We start from the raw sequence: 26,178 nt of genomic DNA on the forward strand, positions 1-26,178 counted from the left end.
TACCTAAAATGTACCAATAAAAGAATTTAAGGGGAAAACAAAGACATATAAATGACAATGACAGTACAACATATTAGAATCTATGGGACACAATGAAAGCAGTCTTATGAGGGAAATTCATAGCAGTGAATACTTATATTAGGAAAACAGAGTAAGGCCAGTTAAACAACCTGATGCTGAACCCCAAGCTTCTAGAAAAAGAAGAGTAGGACAAACCTAAAGCTCATACAAGGGAGGAAATTATAAAGCTCAGAGCAGAAATCAATGCAATGGAGATGAAGAGAACGATACAAAAAATTAATTTAGCCAAGAGATGGTTCTTCGAAAGAATAAACAAAATTGACAAACCCTTAGCCAACCTTATCGGAAAAAGGAAAGAAAAGGCCCAAATGCATGCAATTAGGAATGAAAAGGGTGAAGTTACAATGGACCCAGTAGAAATCCAGAGGATCATCTATACCTACTTCGAGAACCTATGTGCCAATAAGATAGAAAACACAGAAGAAATGGACAGATTCCTAGATATGTATGAATTATCAAAGCTGAACGAAGAAGACCTAAAAATTCTAAACAACCCAATATCAATCAATGAAATTGAAAATGTAATTAAAAACTTACCAAATAAGAAAAGCCTGGGTCCTGATGGATTCATCACTGAATTCTCCAAGAAATTTAGAGAGGAACTACTGCCACTACTGTTTAAACTCTTCAGTGAAATTGAAAGGGAAGCAATACTTCTGAATTCATTCCTGGAAGCAAGCAGCACCTTGATCCCCAAAGCAGTGAAAGACTCAACTGAAAAAGAGAACAACAGGCCAATCTCACTAATGAACATAGATGCAAAAATCCTTAATAAGACAATGGCAAACAGTGCAGAAGATCATCAAGAAGATCATACACCCTGACCAAGTGGGATTCATCCCAGGGATGCAGGGATGGTTCAACATATGCAAATCAATCAATGTAATACACTATATCAATAGAGCCAAGGACAAAAACCATATGATCATCTCAATAGATGCAGAGAAAGCATTTGACAAAATCCAACACACATTTATGATGAAAACCCTACAAAAAATTGGAATAGATGGTCTCTACCTCAATCTGTTAAAAGCCACCTATGAAAAACCAACAGCCAATATAATACTAAATGGTCAAAAACTGAAATCCTTCACAATAAAATCACGAACCAGACGAGGATGTCCCCTATCACCACTCTTGTTCAATATAGTTTTGGAAACATTAACCATGGCAGTTAGACAAGAGAAAGAAATAAAAGGACTAAAGATAGGAAATGAAGAAGTCAAATTGTCATTGTTTGCAGATGACATGATACTGTATATAGAAGACCCCAAGAATTCCTCCAAAAGTCTTCTAGACTTAATAAGCAAATTCAGAAAAGTAGCTGGATACAAGGTCAACACACAAAAATCAATAGCTCTCTTCTACACGAACAGCAGACTCACTGAGAGAGAAATAGGGCAAACAATCGTTTCCCAATAGCATCCAAGAAAGTGAAATACCTAGGAATCAACCTAACAAAAGAAATCAAAGACCTCTTCTCTGAAAACTAAAGTACTCTGAAAAGAGAGATTGAAGAGGATATCAGAAAATGGAGGGCCGGGGATTTAGCTCAGTGGTTTAGCCCCCTGCTGCGCAAGCACAAGGACCCAAGTTCGATCCCCGGTACCAAAAAGAAAAAAAGAAAATGGAAAGACATGCCCTGCTCCTGGGTAGGAAGGATCAACATAGTGAAAATGGCCAAACTTCCAAAACTGCTATATAGATTCAATGCAATCCCAATTGAAATCCCAGCAGCGTACTTCATGGACCTTGAGAAAACAATCCAAAAATTCATTTGGAGCAAGAAGAGACCCAGAATAGCAAAAGCAATTCTAGGTAACAGAGACATGGCAGGGGGTATCACAATCCCCAACTTGAAACTGTACTACAAAGCTACTGTGATAAAAACAGCATGGTACTGGCAAAGAAACAGACCTGAGGACCAGTGGAACAGATTAGAAGATGCAGAAACAACTCCAGACACACTCAGCCACCTCATCTTTGACAAAGGAGCCAAACACCCTCACTGGAGGAAAGATAGCCTCTTTAATAAATGGTGCTGGAAAAATTGGGTTTCAGCTTGTCAAAGATTAAAATTAGACCTATAAAAAAATTAGACCTATATCTTTCGCCATGCACTAAACTAAAATTGAAATATATTAAAGATCTAAATGTTTTGTTTTGTTTTTTTTGTACCAGGGATCGAACTCAGGTCCTTGCACTTGCGCAGCAGGTGGCAAAACCACTGAGCTAAATCCCTCGTCCTAAAGATCTAAATATTAAAATGGAAACATTGAATTGGTTGGAACCAGAGGTTAAGCAGAATTCTTGAAGACCTTGGTGTAGGAAAAGATTTTATGAACAAAGCCTCAGTTGCCCATGAACTAGCACAAACAATCAACAAGTGGGATCTGTTCTTATTAAAAAGGTTCTGTACAGCAAGTGAAACCACCAGCAGTGTGAAGAGACAACCCACAATGTGGGAAAAAATCTTCACCTGCTCTTCCTCAGACAAAGGTCTACTATCTCGAATCTATAAAGAACTTAAAAAAATCAGACCTCCCAAATTTAAAGACCCAATCCGAAAATGGGCATCTGAAATGAACAGACATTTCTCAGACAAAGAAGTAGAAATAGCAAATAAACATTTGAAAAAATGTTCAACATTACTGGTCATTCGTGAGATGCAAATGAAAACAACACTGAGATTCCACCTCACTCCAGAAAGGATGGTTGCTATCATGAAATCAACCAATAACAAATGCTGGCGGGGCTGTGGGGAAAGAGGAACCCTGCTCCACTGCTGGTGGGAGTGTAGACTGGGGAAACCACTGTGGAAATCAGTATGGAGATACCTCAAAGAAGTAGGACTGGAAGTCCCATTTGACCCAGCTATTCCCCTGCTGGGTATCTTCCCCAAGAATTAGAAGAATCATTCCACAGTGATATATGTGCACCCATGTTCATAGCAGCACAATTTGTAATAGCTAAAATTTGGAAGCAGCAGAATTGCCCATCAACTGGAGACTGGATAAAGAAAATGTGGTTTTTTAATAAATGGAGTACTACTCAGCCATAAAAAATGAGAAATTAGAGACATTTATAGCTAAATGGATGCACATTGAGGTGATCCTCTTAAGTGAAATAAGTAGGACACAGGTGTAAGTACTGAATAGTTTTCTCTAGTATGAGAAACTGAAAGTGTAAATATGGACCAAATGGTATAATAGATAATGTGAAGTAGGAAGAAAAGGGGCAAAGGGGAAGGGGAAGTGGGAGGGGTAGGGGAAAGGAAAGAAGGGAATGGGATTAATATGAGAAAATGAAAAAATGGAAACAAAGTCTTTGTAAATAGGGAGGGATGGAGGGGTTGAAGGGAGGGCAGGGGAAGGGGGAAAAATAAGAACCAAGAGAGGTTATGTAAAGGTGCAAATTTCCAATGATGAATGTCATTATATTGTATACCTAAAATGTACCAATAAAATAATATTTAAAAAACAGAAAAAAACAGCTGGCACGAGTGCCATAGGTTCACTACCACTGGGATAGGTTATAGTAATTCACATTCCTTCTAGTGTTGGAGAAGTGTATCATCTCTCCCTTTCATGGATAGACAGTTTCCTCCACTATTGTCAATCTACTTTTGTTTTTAAGTTATGATCTTTCTATGTTGCCCAGGCTGTCCTTAACTCCTAAGCTCAAGGAGTCCTCCTGCCTCAGCCTCATGAGTAGCTGGCACTGCAGGCATGCTCCCCTGAGCCCAGGTACTCAGTTTTTTTATTTGGTATTAATTATTTATGATGCTGACCATTTTCATGTTTATTAGCCATTGTAGCTATTGATCATAAATACAGAACTCACTGTATGATAGATACTTCAGAAATTGTTCCCTGTTCATTAATCAGCCTTTTCAGTGGTTTCTTTTGTTTTCTTTCCAGGAGCGACTGAAGCTGGTGACTGTTTTGGGTGCTGGCCTGCTCTGTGGAACTGCACTGGCGGTCATTGTGCCTGAAGGAGTACATGCACTTTATGAAGATATTCTGGAGGGTGAGAAAGAGCCTTATTTGAGACAGGTTACTGGAGGGCTGTCAGGCGAAGGTAGCTTAGTGGTATTTTAGATCTTTTGATACTTTTGACATTGAACACATCCTTAGCAGTTTGTGAATTCAGTGCCCCAATTCATGAATACCACTTACTATTTATTTGTAATAACAAATAAATTCCAGTCATTTTAATTATAACAGTTCTTTTTTAATGCCCACTCAGAAACCCCCCAAATCCCACCTGATAGGGGTTTTAGCTTTGTGTTCTTTAATTAAGAAAATATATAGATAAACTGTGTAGATAATTAGTGACAACCTAGTTGGTAAGAACAATTACAAAATTAAAGAGGCCTTTCCTTACCCCAACATTGAATGGAGAGAACAGTACTGTGAGAGGGTAAGTGCTCAGTGGTCAGCTTGGTTCACTCTCCACCTGAGTGATTGGGTCTTTCATGGCAGCTTGAAAATCTGCTTGATTCACATTTGTGACTTAGCAAAAGTGCTTACTGAATGTCATGAAATTTTACAGTTACCCGTGAAGGATTGAAACCACAATTGTTAAATCAGGGAGCTGAATCCTCAAATGCCAATATCTGCTAGGCTTTAACAATAGTGTGAAGGGGTAGGCACCTTCCAGATTTCTTGCTAAGGACAGTATAATAAATACTTTCTTAGATCTTAGTAAAGAAAAAGAACTACATCCTTTATCTACAGTGATATTGTTCTTATTCCTGGAGTATAAATATGGGCATAGTGGTATTTTGTGGGCAAAGCAGTGGCAGATGTTATATATGAAGACTGTGGAAGTCTTATTGAAAAACAGGACAGGGACCGAGAATTGGTTAGCTTTAGAGGAAGCTATCAGAAGTCAGGAGCCCTAAAGCAGTGACTTCTTCTTTTGGTCATATATCCTACTATGGGGAAAAATGATTTACATCACTATTACACTGAACTGTGCATTTATAAAATGCACTCCTGAAACAAAAATTTTTAAGTCTGAGATTTAAAGTAAAAATATGCAGATCAGTATTTGTTTTCATATTTTGTGGATCCACTTGAATTTTTCTGGGATGTGATTATTCTACTGTAGAAATGACTATCCTGGTGTTCTAGAAAACATTTAGAACAAGCTTGAATAGATGATTTAAAATGTTTTTACTTGGCTTTGGAACTAAGAAAGAATTAAGAGTGGCAGTTGTTACCTACACTTGTGTGATAATGAAAATTCCTTTGGGGAGGGATTCCTTTTATAAGTACAGGCAGTTTCTTGGCCTCCAACCTAGCCTACTGAATCAGAGTCTCCAAGGACAGAACCTGGGAATATATATTTTAACACATTGTCTGATTCTTACCAGACAAGTTTAGGAAACACTGGGATAGAGGAATGAACTACTTCAGGTATAGTTTGGTGTGTGTGTGTTTTAATAACAATCTGAAATATAATTCAGACCCCATATTCTGGGAATAGTTTTAAGGTTTAATTTAGCTACTATGTCAGGTTGCATTCCTTTATTTTTAGTTTTCCTGAATTTTGGCCCAAAATAATTTTGTGGATTCATTTGAAAACAGATTACAAAGTGCTTAATAGACCTGCTTTTCTAAAAATAAGCATATTAGGGCTGGGGATATAGCTCAGTGGCACTGTACCTGCCTGGCAAGCACAAGGTCCTAAATTTGATTCCTGGTACCAAAAACAAAACAAAACAAAACTATTAGTCTTTCATCTTTCATCATAGATTAGTTTGCAGCTCTAAGTCATCATTTAATGTATGTTTGTTTCTTTGTACTGTGGATTGAACCTGTGGTTCTTTATCACTGAGCAAGATCCCCAGCCTTTTTTGGTACCAGGGATTGAACTCAGGTCCTTGTGCTTGCGCAGCAGGTGGTGAAACCACTAAGCTAAATCCCCAGCCCTAAAATTTTGAGATAGGATCTCGCTGACTTGCCCAGGTTGGCCTTGTACTTGAGATCCTCCTGCCTCAACCTCCCAGGTAGCTGAGATCACAGGCATGAGCTACTGTGCCTGGCCTATCATTTAAATTTTTGAAAATTATTTTTACAGGGCTGGGGATTTAGCTCAGTGGTTGCGCCACCTGCCTCGCAAGTGCAAGGACCCGAGTTCAATCCCTGGTACCAAAAAAAATAATTACTTTTACAGGCTGGGGATTTAGCTTAGTGGCACCATGCCTGCTTCACAAGCACAAGGTCCTGAGTTCGATCCCTGGTACCAAAAAATATATATATATTACTTTCACTTATATGTTTTACCTTTACTCTTTTGATGTAGGTATCCATGAGTTTTAACAAATGCATAGAGTCATATTACCACTGCAATCAAAACAACACAGTTCTATCACCACCACCCCTCACACACACACACAGAGTTGACAAAAGGATTTTTTCTTCACTTAACCCCTGGCAACCAAACCTCTTTTCTATTGTTATAGTTTTGCCTTTTCAGAATGTCATATAAATGGACTCATGTAACCTTTGGGTATGGCTTTTATCACTTAGCATAATGTATTTGAGAATTATCATATTCTCTATCAGTAGTTTGTGCCTTTTTATTTCCGAGTAGTATTTTGTTGTCTGGATGAACCATATTTGGCTGTTCCTTCACCAGTTGGAAGACATAGGGGTTGTTTCCAGTTTTGGTGATTGTGAGTTGAGTTACAATGAACATTTAGGTCCAGGTTTTTGGACGAATGAGTTTTACTTTTCTTGCATAAATACTTGTAGTTGGATTGCTAGGTCATATGGAAAGTATATGTTTAATTTCACAAGAAGTAGACAAACACTTTTCCAGTAGCAGTACCATTTTGCATTTAGTGGTTTTTTTGTGTTTGTTTTAGTTTTTTGTTTTTAGCATAATAGGTAGGTAATGGTATCTCAATTTGATTTTAATTTGTTTCCCTTATGACTAATGATGTTGAACATCTTTTTGTGTGCTTACTTGCATTTGTTGTATCTTTACAAGTGATACAGAATCTTTTGCCCATTTTAAAAATTGGGTTTTCTCATTGACCTTTGGTAGTTCTTTATTAGATATATGATCTGCAAATATTTTATCCTTATCTGTTCATTGTCTTAACAGTATCTTTCACACAGCAGTTTTTAATTCTGATGAAGTTCAGTTTGTCAGTTTTCTCACTGGTGAATTATGCTTTTGATGTTTTATCTAAACCCTGCAGCCAAATTTACAAAGATGTTTTCTTCTATAATTTTTATAATTTTAGGCTTTATATTTAGCTCTATGGCTCACTGTGATATAATTTTGAGCATAATATGAAGGGTTTTTTGTGCATATGGATGGATGTGCAGTAGTTCCAAAATGATTTGGAATCAGAAATGGAAAAGAGCACCTTTTTCTATTGAATTGCTTCACACCTTTTTGAAAAATCCACCCAACATGCCAGGCACGGTGATGCACGGCTGTAATCCCAGCACTCGGAAGGCTGAGGCAAGAGGATCACAGTGAGTTCGAGGCCAGCCTGGGCTACACAGTTGAGTTCAAGGCCAGCCTGAACTACAAAGTAAGACCTCGTCTCAAAAAAAAAAAAAAAATCCATCAAACATATTCATGTTGATCTACTTCTGGATTTTCCATTCTATTTTGTTGATCTGTATGTCTGTCCTTTACCAATACTACATTATCTTGATGACTGCAGCCAATAGCAGATCTTGAAATCGAGTAGTAGTGAATCTTTCTAACTTGTTCTTACTATTCAAATTTGTTTTGGCTTTCCATGAAATCTTTTGTCTTTCCATAAAAATGTTAGTTTGTCAAAGTCTACCAAAAAAATTCATGCTGAAATTCTGATTGAGTTGAATCTATGAACTTAAGAGAGAAGTGATATCTTAAAAATGTGATACTTTCGGCCAGGGATTTGGCTCAGTGGTTTCGCCGCCTGCTGTACAAGTGCAAGGACCCGTGTTCAATCCCTGGTACCAAAAAAAAAAAAAAATGGTACTTTCTAATCTGTGAAGCTGTCTCTCCATTTATTTAGGTCTTTGATTTCTTTCATTGGTGTTACAGTTTTAGCATACAGATCTGCACGTGTCTTATTAGATATATACCTAAATATTTCGTGCTTATATTGAAATTATACATGATACTTAAAATTTTTAAGATTTCTAGAACTATAATCTGTAGAAATTTGCTAAATTCACTTCTTAGTTATGGATGCTGTTTTGTAGATTCCTTGGGAATCTACATAATCTATGGGTTGAGACAGCTTAATGTTTTCTTTCCAATCTGCCCTTTCTTGCCCTGTTGCTCGGAGTGGACTATCCAGTATGAGGCCGAATAGAAATAAAAGCTGGACCTCCTTGTTCTCATTCAGTCATTGACCATTAAGTGTGATGTTAGCTATGGCTTTTTTATAGATTCTCTTTTTTCAGATTAAGGAAGTTCCATTCTATTTCTAGTTTACTGAGAGAATTTTCATGAACGGACATTAAGTTTTTTATCAGATGCTTATTTCAGTCTGTTAGACTTGAATATAGTCCCTCCCCTCAGTTGATATATAGTATCCTTTTGTGTGCTATGGGACCCAACTTGCTAGTTACTTTTGAAGGATTTTTGTGTCTTTATTCATCAGTAATATTGGTCTGTGGTTTTCCTTTCTGTGTCTTTGTAGTTTTGTTGTTGTTTGGGTTGTTGTTTTTAATCAGGGTGATAGCCTCTTAAGTGTAGCTGGGAAATGTTCCCATCTTGCTTATATTCTGGAAGAGATTTATAGAAACCAATGATATTTTTTCTTAGTATCTGGTAGAATTTACCATCTAGATCAGGAGTTTCCTATATTGGAAGGTGTTTGACTATAAATTCAATTTCTTTACTAGATATAGGGACTGTTCCAATTACCTGTTTCTTTTTGAGTATGCTTTGAAGTTGTACCTTTCAAATAATTTTTTTTTCCAGGCTGAAGAATATATGGGCATGAAGTTGTACATAGAAATTCCTTAATGCTTAATGTCCTTCTAATTATAATTAGGTCTCCTGATATTGATAATATTCTTTCTGTCTTTGGGAAGACTTTTTTTTCTTTTGAGACAGAGTCTTGCTACGTAGTCCAGGCTGGCCTTGAACATATACTGTGTAGCTCAGGATGACCTCAAACTCATGATCCTACCTCAGTCTCCTTCCTGATTACTGAAATTACAAGTGTGCACACCTTCTTTCTTTTTGACTTGGTTATTCTGGCTAGTGGTGAATCAATTTATTGATTTTTTTTTCAAAGAATCATGTTTGATTTCATTAATTTGTTCCTATTGATTTATCTGTTTTTTATACTACTGATTTCTTTTGCTTATCATTATGCTTACCTTGGGCTTTAATTGGTCCTTTTTCAAGTTTCTTTAGAAGCTCATTGATTTCAAATTTTTCTAAGAATTTAAGTATTGCTTTAAAATTAATGTCCTATATTTTTTATCCTCATTCAGTTCAAAATATTTTCTAATTTTCCTTGCAGCTTCCACTTTTACATATGTGTTATTTAGAAGCCTGCTATTTGATTTTACAATGTTTGAGTGGTGTTCCCTTTCACCCCACGGTCTTTCTGTTACTGATACCTGTTCTAATTTTATTTTGTTGGGGTACATAATTAGTATGATTTGAATAATTACACATTTGTAAATCCTTTTTTTGTTTTGTTTTGTTTTTTGAGACAGGGTCTTGCTTTGTAATTCATGCTGCCCTTGACCTCACTGGAATCCTCCTGCTTCAGCCTCCCAAGTGCTAGGATTATAGGTGTGCACCACCATACCCAGCTTGTAAATCCTTTTTAATGATCTAGAATAAGGTTTATCTTGTTGAATGTTCCATGTACACATGAAAAGAATGTACATTCTGTTACTTGGTGGAATGATCTAAATGTCAATTGGATTAAATTATTTGGTAATATTGGTCTTCTGTATCCTTGCTCATTTTCTGCCTATTCTGTCTCCCATTGAGAAATATTAAAGACTCTAAATATGACTTTGGATTGGTCTCTTTCCCCTTTCATTTCTGTCAGTTTTTACTTTATGCGTAGTGAAGCTCTTTTGTTAAGTGGCTATTCATTTAGGGTTGCTATGCCTTTTTGGTGAGTTAACCTTTTTAGTCATTATATAATATCCCTTTTATTTCTGATAGTATTCCTTGTTCTAAGATCTACCATATCTGATCTTAATGTAGTCATACAGTTTTCTTTTGATCGGTATATTTGATAACACATCTTTTCCTATTCTTTTATTTTTAGCTTTTGTTATTCATTATAAAGTCGATTTCTTTTAGAAAAGATAGTTTTAGTAACTTCTAAATATCCAGTTTAACAATATCTGTCTTCCAACTGGTATATTTAGACCAGAGGTTAACACAAACTGTTTGTGTAAAGTACCATATAGAAAATATTTTAGCTTGTCAGCCATGTGATTTTAATTGGTCCTGTTTATCTCTACCATTATAGCCAAATTCCTGATTCTTTCCTGTGTCATCTTTATTCTGCTATTGATCTCATCCAGTGAATTTACTATTTCAGGTATTATATTTTTCAGTTCTAAAATTTCTACTTGGTTTCTGTTAATAGTTTGTTTCTCTGTTGAGGACATCCATTCATTTGACATGTCTTTGCCTTCTCCTCAGAGCAGTTCTAACAGCCGCTTCAGTCTTTGAATATTCTAGTATCTGATGTTACCGGGTTAGAGTGATTATCTTTTCCTTTATAAATGGTTACATTTCCCTGTTCCTTTGTAATTTTGATTGTATGTACACATTTTAACATTATAATTTGAGATGCTGGGTCCTATCAAAATTTCCTAGAGAATAATTATTTTGTTTTAGCAAGCAGCTAACCTTTTTAGATTCAGACTGCAAGTTCAGACTTGCCTTTTTTGGGTGATGGTTCCAATTTTGGTTCACTTTTCAAAGACTTTGCAATGCTACTTTGAGGTGTCCTGGGTGTCCTTGGAGTTGTGCCATTTATGCATGGAATAAGGGGGACTCCTCCCTCAGTTCTTTCTTCTTCGATAATCCTTTGATACTTGGACTCCTGAGACCCCTATTCCTGGTCCTCTGGCCGGAGAAGTTTCTCTAGGACAGTGATGGCAAACCTTTTAGAGACAAGTGCCCAAACTGCAACCCAAAACCCAATTATTTATCTCAAAAGTGGCAACACTGCAATTAAACCTGAATACTGAGGTTTTAGTTTAGAAATAACAACTCATACATTAACATCTTTTGTTTTAAAAGAAAAACAAACAACAGGCACGCCGTAGTGTTCACTGCTGCTCTAGGAGTTTTAATCTGGCTATGCTGATGCTGCCCAGCTGCATGTGACAGAGGCAGGCCTCAAGGCAGAGTGGCATGGGAAGAGAGAACAGAATAACCAGGTTTCTTTCCTACTCCTCAGTTCTGCTTGCTCTGTCCAGAAAGATGGTTTTTGTTGTTTTGTTTTGTTGATGGGTAAGTAGGAGTATTAATTGCCCATGTTGCTCCCAGGCAGTTTGTACAGATAGGACCAGGAAAAAACAAAAGAGGGAGGGGAAAAAAAAAAAAAAGAATGGGAAGCACTTCCCTTTATAGCAACATCTATCAGCAGTGCCTTTTTTCTGGGCCTCTGGCCAGGTAGGATAGGATTGCTCTTAAAGTTTTTGCTGTTTTCATTCTTGGTAATGTTTACCCTTTTGTAGTCCTCAAATATTGGTTTTTGTGTGTTTTGTCCAGAATTTTTCGGTGGGTGATTGAGGTTAGAGTGGCCTTATCCATCCTGGCCTGACTAGTATCAGATGTTTCCATCATTCCTCTTAAAAAAATAAAATATTAATATCTTTAATACCTCTTTCTTTGTGGTAACTCAGACCAACTTTTCTACATACTTCAAGGCAGGAGTTTGTTTGCATCTTATTACAGCCTATGGTTTCGTTCTTCTGTGAACTTTATAATTATGATAATTAACAGATACTTTTTTCAAAGTTCATTATATCATGTTAACTAAGCACTCTGACACTTTAATCAGTATTATTAAATACTAATTAATGTAAAAAGAAACTTCACATACTGTCCCTTAACTCCAAAATTGCTGATGATTATCAGTTTTCATATGAGAACTCTATAGAAACAGGTTTTATGAAGAGTTTATTGAGGATTCTAGTGCTTGTTTACTAAAGAAGGCCCTAACCAGATCAATTAGGCAAGAAAAAGAGATAACAGGCATTCAAATCAGAAAGGAAAAAAGTAGAATGGTCTCTGAGGATGAGGTGATAGAAAACCTTAAAGACTTGCACAAAAAATTGTTAGAACTAATAAAAAAATACAATAAAGTTTCAGGGCACAAAATCCACACACAAAAATCAGTTCTCTTTTATACACTAATAATGAACTATCTGAAAAAGAAGTTACAAAATCAATCTCAGTTATAATGAGTATCAAAAATATAATAGAAATAAGTTTAACCAAAGAGGTAGAAGATCTTGCACTAAAAAACTATAAAACATTGAAAATAAAGAGGACAGAAATAAGATACACTGTGTTTGACTGCAAGAATTAATATTGTTAAAATATTCTAAAATACTACACAAAGTGATCTATTGTCCCTATCAAAATTCCAATGGCATTTTTCACAGAAGTAGGGAAAAAAATCCAAAAACTCATATGGAGTGACTGAAGACACTGAAACCAAAGCCATCTTAAAGAACAAAACTGAAAGTATGACACCACCTGATTGAAAATGCAATATAAAGCAGTTATAAACACAATAGTATAGTATTGTTATAGAAACCAAAATATAGACCAGTGGAATAGAGTAGAGCTCAGAAATAAATCTGTGCATTTTCAGTCAGTTGGTCTTTGACAGAGGTGCCAGCCACATACAGTGGGAAAATACAGTCTCTTCAATGACTGGTGTTTGGGAAACTGGATATCTGCGCACAGAAGAATAAGACTAGACCTTTAACTCATCTCACATTACAAAATATCAACCCAAAATGAATTAAATAATTAAATGTAAGACTTGAAACTATAAAGCTACTAGAAGAAAACATAGGGGAAAAGGTTTGTAATGTAGGTTTGGAGAGTGATTTTTTTTTTCTGTGTGTGACACATAGACAACAAAAGCAAAAATAACCAAATAGGATTGCATCAAATCAAAAAGCTTTTGAGCAGCAGAAGAAACAATAACATAGTAAAGAGGTAAAACCTCAGAGTAGAAAATATATTTGCATCTGTACACTTGGTAAGATGTAATATCCAGAATGTAAAGAACTCAATAAATTTCAATAGCAACAAAACAAATAATTCAACTTTTAAAGTGGGTAAAGAACCTAAATAGACATTTCTCAAAAGATGGCCTACAAACAGCCAACAGATATGTGAAAAAAATGTTTAATGAACCTAATCATCAGAGAAATGCAAATCACAAACCACAGATAAGAACTCACACCTGTTAGAATGGCAGTCATAAAAAAGAGAAGATAACAAGTGTTGACAAGGATATAAAGAAAAAGGATGCACTGTTGGTGCAAATATGAAGGAGCCACTATGGAAGGAAGTATGGAGGTTCCTCAGAAAATGAAAACTAGAACTACCATGTGACTCAGCAATTGACATCTAACTATATATCCGAAGGAAATGAAATCAGTATACCATGGGTATCTGGACTCATGTGCCTGGCATCACATTCACAGCAGCCGAGATCTGGAATCAGTGTGTCCATCAGTGGATGATAGGATAAAGAAATTGTCACATACACACACACACACACACACACACACACACACACGATGGAATATAAGAAAGAAAGAAAATAATCAAATCCAAGCATAGTAGCACATGCCTATAATTTCAGCACTCTGGAAGGCTAAGACAAGAGGATTATGAGTTCAAGGCCAACATATCACAAAGAGAGAAGAAAAGGAAGGGAGAAAGAAGGAAAGAAAGAACGAAAGAAATCCTACCATTTGTGACAACATGGATGAACCTAAAAGGACAGTATGCTAGGGAAATAGACCATTCATAGAAAGACATACACTGTATTACCTCACTTATATGTTAAACCTGAAGTGGTCAAACTCATAAAAACAGAGTAGAATGTTAGGTGTCAGAAGCTGGAGGGGTGGGAGGTAGAGGGTAGTAAGGTATGCACAAACGTTTTACAGTTATAATGTATAACAATGTAACTGTAGTTAATGATGTTATGTTGTATACCTGAAATTTGCTAAGAGAGTAGATCTTTTTGTATTAGTATGGGTTTGCAGTACGTAATGTTTACATTCCTTGTTTCGGAGTTGGCACATCTTAATTCCTTTTCTTATCACCTTTCCCTCCTCTTCTTCCCCCTCCCTTCATCTCTTCATCTTCTTCCCATTTGAGAAAGATCTCCCTACTTCCTGTTATCTTTTACTCTGGTCTTTATTTAGAATACTACTGAGAATCAACAAATGGGATAATATCAAATTAAAAAGCTTCTGCATAGCAAAAGAAATAACCAACAGAGTGAAAAGAAAACCTACAGAATATAAAAATTTTTTGGTCAGTTCTTCTTCAGACAGAAGACTAGTATCTAGAATATATGAAGCACTTGATAAAATTAGACCCCCAAAATAAAGATCTAATTAAAAAAATGGGCAAGTGAAATGAATAGACATTTTTAACAGAAGAAAAATTACAAATGGCCAATATATGAACAAATGTGCAACATCATTGGCCATTAGTGAAATCCAAATTAAAACAATACTGAGATTCCATCTTACCCCAGAAAGAATGGCTATCATCAAGAAATCAAATAATGGGGCAACCCACTTTCCAGTCCTCCTTCTGTCTCTCTTAGAAGCTTTCCTCCTCTCAATAAATTTTTCCTACTCTTAAAAAAAAAAAAAAAAAGAAATCAAATAATAACAACTGCTGGCAAGGCTGTGAGAAAAAGGAACCCTTCTACATTGTTGGTGGGAATATAAACTAGTACAGCCACTATGGAAATCAATATGAAGATTCCTCGAAAAACTAAAAATAGAAATTTCATTGGATATAGCTATCCCCTTTCTAGGTATCTTCCCGAAAGAGATAAAGTCATCATATTACAGTGTTATAGGCATACCCATGTTTGTAGCAGCACAATTCATAAGTTAAATTTTGGAAGCAGCCTATGTCTATCAGCAGATGAATGGATAAAGAAAATGTAGTATTTAAACACATTGGAGTACTGCTCTGACGTAAGGAAAGATATACTTGAGTCATTTGTAGGAAAATGGGTGTACCTTGAGAGCGTCATGTTAAATGAAATAAATCAGACACAGACTAAGTACAAAAAACAAAACAAGCAAGAAAGGCAACTGTGACATTATCCATGTTAATTGGGTTAATTTTGGTAGTGAATATTTCTACAGTGTACAGTATTTATATATCATTTGTATACCTTAAATATATATATATAATTTTTGTTAACTACCTCAGTAAATCTAGAAAAAATATGAATGAATGAATGAAATGAATGAATGATAGGTAGGTTAAATCTTTTTTGGCGGGGAAGGTACTGGAGATCGAACTCAGGACCTTGTGCTTGCAAGGCAGGCGCAGGCGCCGCTGAGCCAAATCCCGGGCCCTAAATCTATTATATTTAAATAACTCTTTGCCCTGTCATTAATAAAAATAGAGCTGTTAAAGACACCTGCCATACTTTACACAGGACTCTGAAATGAGAATGATCATGGACTGATTCGATTTATCTGTTCAACCTCTTGTCTTCTCTGCCAAATTGTACAGTCTTTGCTTTTATCTCTGCCCCCATATCCCATCCTCCCAGGATTGTTTTGGTTCTCAGTATTATATCTGACCAGATAGGCCAGATATTTAACATACAATGTTTGAAAATCTCCCAAATTACCATATACCAAGCTTTATGTAAAGCTCTTCACATATACAGTATTATCTAATCTAATCATCACAACAACCTGTGAGGTGGATACTGTTTTGTACATGAAGAAATCAAGCCAACAAAGACATTGAATGACTTACCCAAGATTCTTAGCCAGTGTCAGGACAAGGATTTGAACACAAGCTGCCTTACTCCAAAGCCTCCACTCAAAAATACTCTGCTCAGTGGTATTCAGCATAAGAAATTTAAAATTACCAGTAAAGTGTTTGTCTGATGAAGAGGTCCAAGTTTTCTAACAAAAACAATAATATTTTGCTCAGAGATTCCTTAACATCCCTTTTTGTCAGCTTCATACTTTTGACTTCATAATCAGCTTTTCTCTTTTACATTAGAAACAATGTATCAGTGAAATAAGAGCTACACTGACCTATTACAGAAAATTCGCTGCTTGTCTTTGCCAGGAAAAAAATATATATAATAGAACTATAAAATTTATAAGCTATGAATAGAAGTTAAGAAACTAAAAGTAATTAACAGCAGCCAAAAATATAAATCAAAAGTTGGACCACCTGAAAGAAGAAAAAAATAAAGCCACTTTACCTGAAGGTTTGGGTCAAAGAATACTGTACTTTGTCCTTTATAGAAGTACAGAAGAGCATGTTAATCTGAAGCAGGTGCTCCAACAAAACTTTTGAAAGAGTAAATTGATTCTGTCACATTTAATTAAGTATATTTGTTGATGACATGGGAAGGCTGCAGGCCATACTGTTGGAACTTACTGCAGAAATTCATGTATAAATATCTAGGGAGAGGACTGAGCCTGTAATGATTTGCTGAACACTGAAGTTGGTACCCTGAGAAATACATGCTTGATGTGCACTACCCATTGATAACACCATTGATTTGTGTACTTTGCAGTAGGGAGTGTGACGTAGAACATATCTAATGAATTATCAACCAGGGCCCTGAGTAAAGCAGACACAAGAACCTAAAAGGTCTTGCATGAGTGAGGCATTCAGAACTTAATATATTTTAGGTAAATAGCTGATATTTGAGATCTCAGTTTTTGCTAGGTTGAGTTCTATGTCCTAAACTAGAAGGAAAGATAGTTATATTAATATTGATTATTTGGATCCCATTACTAAAGTGTTTATGTACTTTGATAGTTTTTGTGTGATCATTATTCATTAAAGTTTCTGCTCATTTTGCCGGGTTTTATGTTTGTGTGTGTGTGCATGCACACAGATTCTAACAAAACCAATTATGTCTACCACTGTATATAACCCAATAACCATTTTATGTTTTTATATTAAGTTAAATTGCATTTAGTGGTAAGTACTCAGATCTTTTATCAAAAGCCTCAAAATAGTCCATTTATTTCAAGAAATTTTTGTTGTATGTTGCTGTTTTTCTTTCCATTATTTTCCATCAAAATAAATGTTAATCCCTTCAAAATTGTAACTTAAGGAAATTGTACACTATCAGCGATTGTGCAAAAAAAAGTTGGAACTCTAATTTACCTCAAAAGTATGCAGCAGGCCGAGAGGGGCCAGTCGGCGTCTGTCCTGGGACACTGCGGGCCACTCCGTGGGTGCCTTGCCCGGGCTGCCCACGGCAGGAGCTTGGCCATTGAATGGCCTCTGAGAGCGCCCCCAGAGCCGGCGGGCGGCAGCCCTCTGCAGGACTCTGCGGAGGGCCCAGGGGGACACAAGTGGCTCCAAGCCAAGCCCATGCACAGTGAAGCAAGTCAAGGATTTAATATGAAGCACAGAAACAGTGCCAACAGCAAGCGGTACTTGGTACACAATTGGTTAGTGTGGCAGCGTTTCCTTCTCCCACTGCTGCTGAGGTGGCAGAAATTAGTCGAATTCAGTATGAAATGGAATACACCGAAGGTATTAGTCAGTGAATGAGGGTCCCGGAAAAATTAAAAGTAGTACCACCGAATGCTGACCTGGAACAAGGATTCCAAGAAGGAGTTCCAAATGCTAGTGTGATAATGCAAGTTCCCGAGAGGATTGTTGTAGCAGGAAATAATGAAGATATTTCATTTTCAAGACCAGCAGATCTTGACCTTATTCAGTCAACTCCTTTAAAGCCTCTGGCACTAAAAACACCACCTCATGTACTTACACTAAGTGAAAGACCACTAGATTTTCTGGACTTAGAAAGACCTCCTCCAGCCCCTCAAAATGATGAAATCCATGCAGTTTGCAGCTTAAAAAGAGTGCTCTATGGGTGAAAATGCTGTTCACCAAAATGGACAGCTGGTCAGAAATGATTCTATGTGTGGCATTTCAAGTATAGATCCAACAGTTGAAGGAGTGGCAGATGACATGAATGTTGTAGATGCAGTTTCATTAAGATGACAGATAATCAAACTAAATAGACGTCTGCAACTTCTAGAAGAGGAGAACAAAGAACGTGCTAAAAGAGAAATGGTCATGTATTCAATTACTGTTGCATTCTGGCTGCTTAATAGCTGGCTCTGGTTTCGTCCGCTAGAGGTAACCTCAGCACTGAAGTATATTGTCTCACCGGCTGGAAATACAAAGGATTTACAAACTCTTTGTTTTTCTCTTTGCACTGTATGCCGTTTTATAGCCCATCCCCTAAACAATGTATTTCTTCCAGAAAGTAGAGGAAAGGACCTATATTTGTAGAAGTAAGGGTATATTCTGCTACTCAGCTGGTTTCCCTTTAAGCTAGTTCTGCAGTAACACTTTACATAAAATTCTTTTGCATGTTTTGTAAATAGCCTCTACTTTTTTTTTTTTTTTTTTAAGAAAATGATTTTTCACCTCATCAGTCTGCACAACTGATTCTCTGAAAGGGAGAGAGAATGCATTGAGAATTGATTTAGAAAGGTATCTGTAAAAGAAAGTGTTTCATGCTGTTTCTCAACATTATTAAGCAGTTTTGTTAATAGACATTTTTGCACTACCTTTCAACATTAACACTTTTAAAGTTATGGTCTGGTACTAGATTTAAGAAAATCAAACCACCTAATATTTCATGATCACCTGTTCAAATTAAATTAATTCCTAACAATTCATCAGTTTATCTAATGTGTGTGGTATGCACATTATTTTCATTTTAGTTTTGAGGATAGTTTTCTATAAAGTACATTCTTACTGTGTGTGAACAATTTTTAAAAACTACGAAATAAGGTACAAATGTAGTGTATTTAATAAACTGTCAAAGAAAAAAAAAAAAGAAAGTATGCAGCATATTTTGATGAATATCATCAGTTTTGGCAGAATCCCCCCTGAAATAGTTTCAGTTTGGGGAAATAAATTACTGAATGCCAATCTGCTTAGTAAATTAGATGGTAAATTCATCCAATACCATTTTAGAGCAAAAGCCAGTGATGTTACAGAATAAGAAGATCATTTCTTATGGTTCATAAACTTGACTCAGAAGGTAGTACCAAAAATAGTGTTCTAAGATTTAGATAAAGTATTCTTGGAGTAAGATATGGGATGATTTCATTACTTTTAATTTTTTTATTAGCACATGGTTACATGTTAATGATTACATTTACCAGGGGAGATAGGTACATGTACATGTACGTGTACGTATCTTAATTTTTTAAATTCCTCTTCCCCTTCTCTCCATCTGTAGATCCCCTTTCCATTCCTGTTTGTAAAAGATCTAAGATATGGGAGGATTTTATACCCATCTAAATTTCTAAATTCTGGAATACATAAAGTAAAATATTAACTGTCCTTTGGAAATTGTTGTAATTAGGCTTGATATTTAGTTTCAGAGTTATAGGTACCCTAGAAGTGATTGTCTTTGAATTGTTATACAGCTGTTCACAAATAGTATGACTAATATCCTTTAATAAGACATAGATTATGCTTTAGCATAATCTTTCACGTAATTTAGCATGTACCTGTTACCTAATAAAGCTAGATTTTACTTAAAGAGACTCATGTGCAAGGGCCGGGGATTTAGCTCAGTGGTTTTGCCACCTGCTGCGCAAGTGCAGGGACCTGAGTTCGATCCCTGGTACCAAAAAAAAAAGAGACTCATGTGCATAATTTTCCTAAAACATAAGACTAAACATTATATTTTATTTCCCTTTGAGAAAATCTTTTTGGAGCTGGGCATGGTGGTACGCACGTATAATCCCAGCACTCTGGGAGGCTGAGACAATAGGATTGAAAATTCAAGCCCAGCGGGGGCAATTTACCAATTTAGTAAGACCTTGTCTCAAAATTAAGAAAGGCTGGAGGTATACCTTAGTGTGAACTACTAGGAAAAAAATTTTTTTTTTTGGCCAGGTAGTAATAAGTAAATGCCACAACTTTTAAAATGAAATGCCATACTAAAAAGTACTGGAGTAAAGGCCAGTTTTTGTCTTTGGCATCTATTTGTTGATCATCTACTAGATTTCTGGCCATATATGTTATACTCAATCATGAGAGATTATAGAGAATCACCACGCTCTGAGCCAAATTCGAGTCCTTTATTGTCAGCTGGCGGTTGAGAGCAGCTCGCGCTGGAAAAACTCTCAACAACAAAAAGTGGCTTGTGCAGTTCTGTTAAGCAGCTCTTTTAATTAAGGAGTGCTCAGGGAGAAGGGGAATGCAAGCAGAATTTTAGGGAAGCAGAACTTTGCTAAGTTAGTGGTGGTGGGGGTCAGGGGAAGTTTCACATAGTTTAGTTAAAACAAAATATCACACAGGGCAGAGTATTCTGTTTACAAGGTTGTAAAGATAACATATCGTTGCAGTCTGTTCTACCAAATGGGAATGTCACAAAGATAACATATATTTGCAGATTGCTCTGTCAAACAGGATGCAGCAGTCTATCATGCATTAACTGAGGGGACTCCCAAGGCGGGAAGGGGGAGGCGACCACCTGGAATCACCTGCAGCTGCAAAAATGGAGTCAAGTTGGCTATCAGAATATTGTTAGCAGTTCAGAAATATAATTTATATTCCCTGCCTTGAAGAAGTCACAGCCAATGCAAAGTAAACAAATTCATAATCAGTAGCAACAGGGTTGGGCACACTTTTTTTGTAAAGGGCCGGTAGTGAATCTGATAGGCTTTGTAGGCCATATGATTTCAGTTGCAGTCGTTCAGCTCTGCCATTGTAACATGAAAGTAGCCATAGACAGTTCATGAACAAATGAACATCGCTTGTTCAGGTAAAACTTCATTTATAAAACAGGCACCAGCTCTTGGGTGGACTATAGTTTGCTGATGTCCCCATTCTGGTATAGTGAGGTAAGGCCTATGAAAGAGGGTTATCAAGTAGGTTGTATACACACGAGGAAGGGAGGACAGAAAATCTTGAGGAGGCAGCGATTTGTGAGTTTAAAGGACAAGGTGTTGGCCTAGAGAAGCCCCGTAAAAGGTCCCTACTCATAGAATGTAGGTAGAGGCTGAGATGGGAGCCCAGTTTGTTAAATGTTAGGTGAGCTCATTATGAAAAGATATTCAAATCCTCTCCGACAGCATCTTTCCAAATGGTATTAAAGGGGCCAAGGATTTAGCTTAGTGGTTCCTCCGCCTGATTCACAAGTGGAAGGTCCCAAGTTCAATCCCCGGTACCAAAAAACCCCACAAAACCCAAATGGTATTAAAATTACAGCTACCAAAATTGTGTAATTTGTTTTGTCTGGGATGTGCACTGCAGTCAACCAGGAATTGTAAACTCAGCCCCATTAAAGGATTAAAGGGACCACGTTTAAAAAGGAAAACAAAGACTCTTTATTTGGAAGAGAGGAAAGGAGGGGACAGGAAACTATCCTGTAAGCGAGAATAGAGGATTCAGAGCTGGAAAATCCAAGGACGCTTTGTTCTCACCTGCTTTTATAGGGAGTAAGAGCCCTTCCCCTTACCTGGAATTTGTCATAATCTGATTGGTTCCCTGGGCTGTCATAAATCCTATGCCCCAAGACCTAACCCCCTTTGCCATTGTCTATGTCCACGTGGATATTCTTAAGTGAGCATCATTTGGTTTCCTTTGTCTTGTCAGAATCTTATCTTCAGAAATTATGGGTTTGTTAAAAAAAAAAAGACCTAATTAAGTAAAGGGGCCAGTGTACTAGTATAGTGGCCCTAAACTGGGAATATGTGTGTTGTGTGTGTTTTTACATGTATAGTAGATGTAGGTGTGTTGAAGAGCTTTCTTAGAGAAGACCTTTCTTTTAAGTGGCTGCCCCTTGTCTCCTTTTCATTTTATTAGAGGTGAGTGAAGGGCAGCTACTTTGATTTTGAACACCTGGTTTCCCCTTTACGGTCCTGCCCACCTCCCCTCTTGTCTTGTTAATTGCTTTCTCCAGTGAAGCTTTAACTCTTTCTAGTCAGAATTAGCCAGAAAGCCCAATGAGGCCTTTCCCTATTTACAGATCCTTTTCCCCTACACATGGGTAACTTCTTAGCATCCATAAGTAAGAATTAAATTATGGTTTTCCATATTAAAATAGAAGCATACCCCAAATTGTGTTGTTTCTAGCAAAAACCCAGTTTTCCCCATGGTACTAGAGATTGAACCCAGGGCCTTTGCACTGAGCTATATCCTCAGCCCTTTTACTTTTTAAGATAAGGTCACGCTGAGTTGCCCAGACTGGGCTCAAAATTGTGATCCTTCTGTCTGAGGCTCCCAAAGTGCTGAGATTACAAGTGTGTGCCACTGCGCCCAGCTGAAAATCCAGGATTTTACTTCATTTGTGTCACTTTCTAGAATGAGAAATTTGCTAAACTATTCTCTTTGCTTTCAAAGGAGACCTACTTGAAAAATGATATGTCTGCTATCTAAGTATTATGCATGCAGGTCTATGTTTTGAGTTTATAATTTTTAATGAAATAATTGCATACAAAAAAGTATACGTTGCTGGGTGTGGTGGTGAACACCTGTGGTCCCAGTTACTTAGGAAGCTAAGGCAGGAGGATCGCATGAGGCCAGGAGTTCAAGACCAGCCCGGGGAATATAGCAAGATGCCCATTTCAAAAATAAGGAGAGAGGGAGGGTGGGGAAAAAAGGAAACAAAGTACTTGTCATACACATAGGAAAGTATACTTAATGACAGTATATAGCTGCATGATTTTTCACAAACTAAACACACTCATGTTACCGTGAGTCTCCATTTTAATTGTTCAACATCACTGATTCAAAACTCTTAAAATGCTTCTCTCAATTACTTTTCATCTCTGAGGTCTCAATCAGTTCTTTAGTTTAAAATCATCAATGCTAACAGTCTTGCTTAGGTGAAGGACAAGGTGGGCACATATAGCCTGCCTGCATTTTTCTCCTAGGTCTTTGTGGCATTCAGCTTGCTTTAAATGGCTGCTACAGCCTAGGCTTCTACTTTCTACCTCTTACTCTGAAGTCATCCATTTCTCCCTCTGACAGTCTCATAGTAATGCTTTCAAACTGAAGGTAGCAATTCAGTGATCTTGACATCAGTTTCTGGGTTGAACTTGTGACTAGCATTTAAAAAGAGACCAAAGGAAGGACAAAGAGAAAAATAAAAGTGCATTGTAAACATTGTAAGGTTAAATATTATTTTGTGAAACTTTTGATTTCGTTTTTCATGTATTTGTATGTTTACTAGATCATGATGTAAAATTTATTTATTTTTTACTGAGTCATAGTCTTAAAAGTGTAGAAAACATTGCCATAAATTTCATCTCAGCAATTTAAAAAGCCACTTAACATTAAAGCTTTATGAGCTGCTGTTCATAGACCTTGTTTGTATTAATGAAATGGACATTTGTTGGCTAGATGAGAGTGCCCCCACCCCCGAAGCGCAGTCTGTCTCATTTTAAGCTGCTAGTATAACTATGATACATTGCAATAAAAAGGTTATCCTTCATGAATGTAGATGTAACAACCCTTTATCAAATATTAACAAATTGTTGGGCCGGGGATTTAGCTCAGTGGTTTTGCCGCTTGCTGCGCAAGCGCAAGGACTCAAGTTTGATCCCCGGTACCAAAAAAAAAAAAAAAAAATTAACAAATTGAGTTCAGCGATATATAAAAAGTATAATATAATTTGGATCAAATAGAATTTACTGCCAGGATGCAAAAGAAGAGTTGGATTGGTATACAAAAGCCAATTCAGTTCAGTAAATAGGATCAAGTAAAGTAGAAAGATCATTCAATTATCCTTAACAGGTAAAGAAAAGTATTTGACAAAATTAAACTTCCATTCATTAAAAAGAAAAAAAATCTCAGCAAACTAGGAAAGAATAAACTTCCTGAGCTTGAGAAAAAGCAAATTTGAAAAATCTCCAGATAACATTGGAAACAAAGCAACGTTGTCTTTTCTGAACCACTTCTATTTAACACTGATCTTAGAATCCAGGCCAGATTTTAGCATGCAGTAATGCCAGAAAAAGAAATAAAGAGCATGAAGATGGGAAGGAGTGAGGTTTTCAGATGACGTGATCGTGTATATAAAAATGATTAAAATTTAAAAGCCTGACAGTATCAGTTGTTGGCAATGATATGGAGCAACTAGAGCTATCAGATATTGCTGCTGAGTATGTAAAATGGTACAACCACTTTGGAGAACACCATGAGTGCCAATGCTTTTTATAAAGTTAGACATACACACAACTCATCATTTCTGCTGTTAGGTTTTTACCCAAGGGAAATGAAAATATGCCCACAGGAAGGCTTGTACCTGAGTGTTCGAGTGTTCAGAGCAACTTTATTTATTATACTGTAAATCAGAATTAAAAATAACACAAATGTTCATCTTTAGGTGATTGGATAAACAAATTGAGATATATTACACATTAGAACACTAACCAGACAAACTACCGTTAAACACAAAGCATAAATAAACCTGAAATCATTGTGCTGAGGAAAAGAAGCCTTATACAAAACAGTATGTATACTGTATGAGTGCATTTATATCAAATCCTAGAATGGGGAACACTCTGGGGACAAAAAGCAGACCAATACTTGCCTATGTCCGGGATTAATATTGCTTCAAAGGAACCCAGTAAAACTTTTTGGAAGTTTAAATGTTATATATCTTCACTCTGGTGGTCATTACTGGAGGTTTTTACGCTTTAGCAGTTCATTGTGTTTTATTGTATTTAACAGACTCAGTAAAGTGTCTTCAAAGGGAAGATTTAGATTTCTAATTTTACAACACATACATGTTGGGAAAGGTTATTCTGATTAAAAATTTCCTAGGGGGATATGCAAATCAAAACTGTATTGAGATTCCATCTCACCCTAATCAGAATGACTATCATCAACAATACAGAAAAACAATAAATGCTGATGAAGATTGGAGGTCACCCTTCTACACTCCTGGGGAAATGTAAATTAGTACAGCCACTATGGAAATCAGTAGACAGATTTCTTAAACATTAAAAATAGAGCTATCATTTGATCCAGCTCTACCATTTTTTGGTATAAACCCAAAAGAATGAAAATCAGCATACTATAGGAATCCTGCATATAACCATGTTTATTGAGGCACAAGTCACAGTAGTCAAGGTATGGAACCAACCTAGATGCCTATCAACAGATGAATGAATAAAGAAAATGTGAGATACATATATCTCAGCTGCAAAGAATGAAATTCTGTCATTCTCAAGAAAATAGATAGGGCCGGGGATTTAGCTCAGTGGTTCCAGCGCCTGCCTTGCAGCGCAAGGACCTGAGTTTGATCCCCGGTACCAAAAAAAAAAAAAGAAAATAGATAGATATAAGCTACACTCAGACAAATCTACATGTTCTCTCTAATACATGGAATCTAAAAAAGATGACAAAATAGGAGGGAGACTATTATTAGACAAGAGGAAGGGAATAAGAGGAAGGGAGAGGAGGTGTAAGGCAGGATGGATATGAACAAAATATATTTTTTAAAGTATCAAATTAGTCAGGTGTGGTATTGCATGCCTGTAATCCCAGCCCTCAGGAAGCTGAGGCAGAAGAATCACTGTGTGTTCAAGGCCAGCCTGAAGTACATAAGACCCTGTCTCAAAAAAAAGGTATCAAATATATGAATATAAACTAGGAGTATCTGTCAGATGTCATTTACTATACTGTAATTCAGTCTCTTAACAACCTAAAACTGAATTTAGACTGAAGGATGTGCCTCCTAAACTACCTTATCCTTATGGTTTCATATTAATGGCTGCCCACTGATATTAAAATTTTATATTCAATTTGTTCTTTATTTGCAGTTTTTATATCACCCTAGATATAAAAGTAGATGAATTTGATTATACTTGTTTTTAC

The 26,178-nt window shown here is 36.5% G+C and overlaps 1 protein-coding gene and 1 pseudogene across 12 annotated transcripts in view; both read left to right on the plus strand.

Annotated features, from left to right (window-relative positions):
• Positions 1-26,178, plus strand: part of Slc39a9 (solute carrier family 39 member 9) — a 70,260-nt gene that overhangs the window by 21,053 nt on the left and 23,029 nt on the right. For all 11 annotated transcript variants that reach the window (XR_002390407.2, XR_002390408.2, XR_002390406.2 and 8 more), the window contains one exon: positions 4,002-4,110. Coding sequence is in view for 8 of the 11 variants with exons in the window: in XM_004837324.4 (XP_004837381.1) it covers positions 4,002-4,110 (109 nt within the window). In the remaining 3 variants the exon portion in view is untranslated. The remainder of the gene's footprint in view (positions 1-4,001; positions 4,111-26,178) is intronic.
• LOC147822751 (mitochondrial fission factor pseudogene) lies at positions 4,117-26,043 on the plus strand (annotated as a pseudogene). The gene has a single exon (XR_015445015.1). The product of XR_015445015.1 is annotated as a mitochondrial fission factor pseudogene (transcript).

Source organism: Heterocephalus glaber, unplaced genomic scaffold (genome assembly GCF_053883595.1).
Source record: "Heterocephalus glaber isolate CG9 unplaced genomic scaffold, H.glaber_assembly_v1.0 deba00001608, whole genome shotgun sequence".
Taxonomy (NCBI): domain Eukaryota; kingdom Metazoa; phylum Chordata; class Mammalia; order Rodentia; family Bathyergidae; genus Heterocephalus; species Heterocephalus glaber.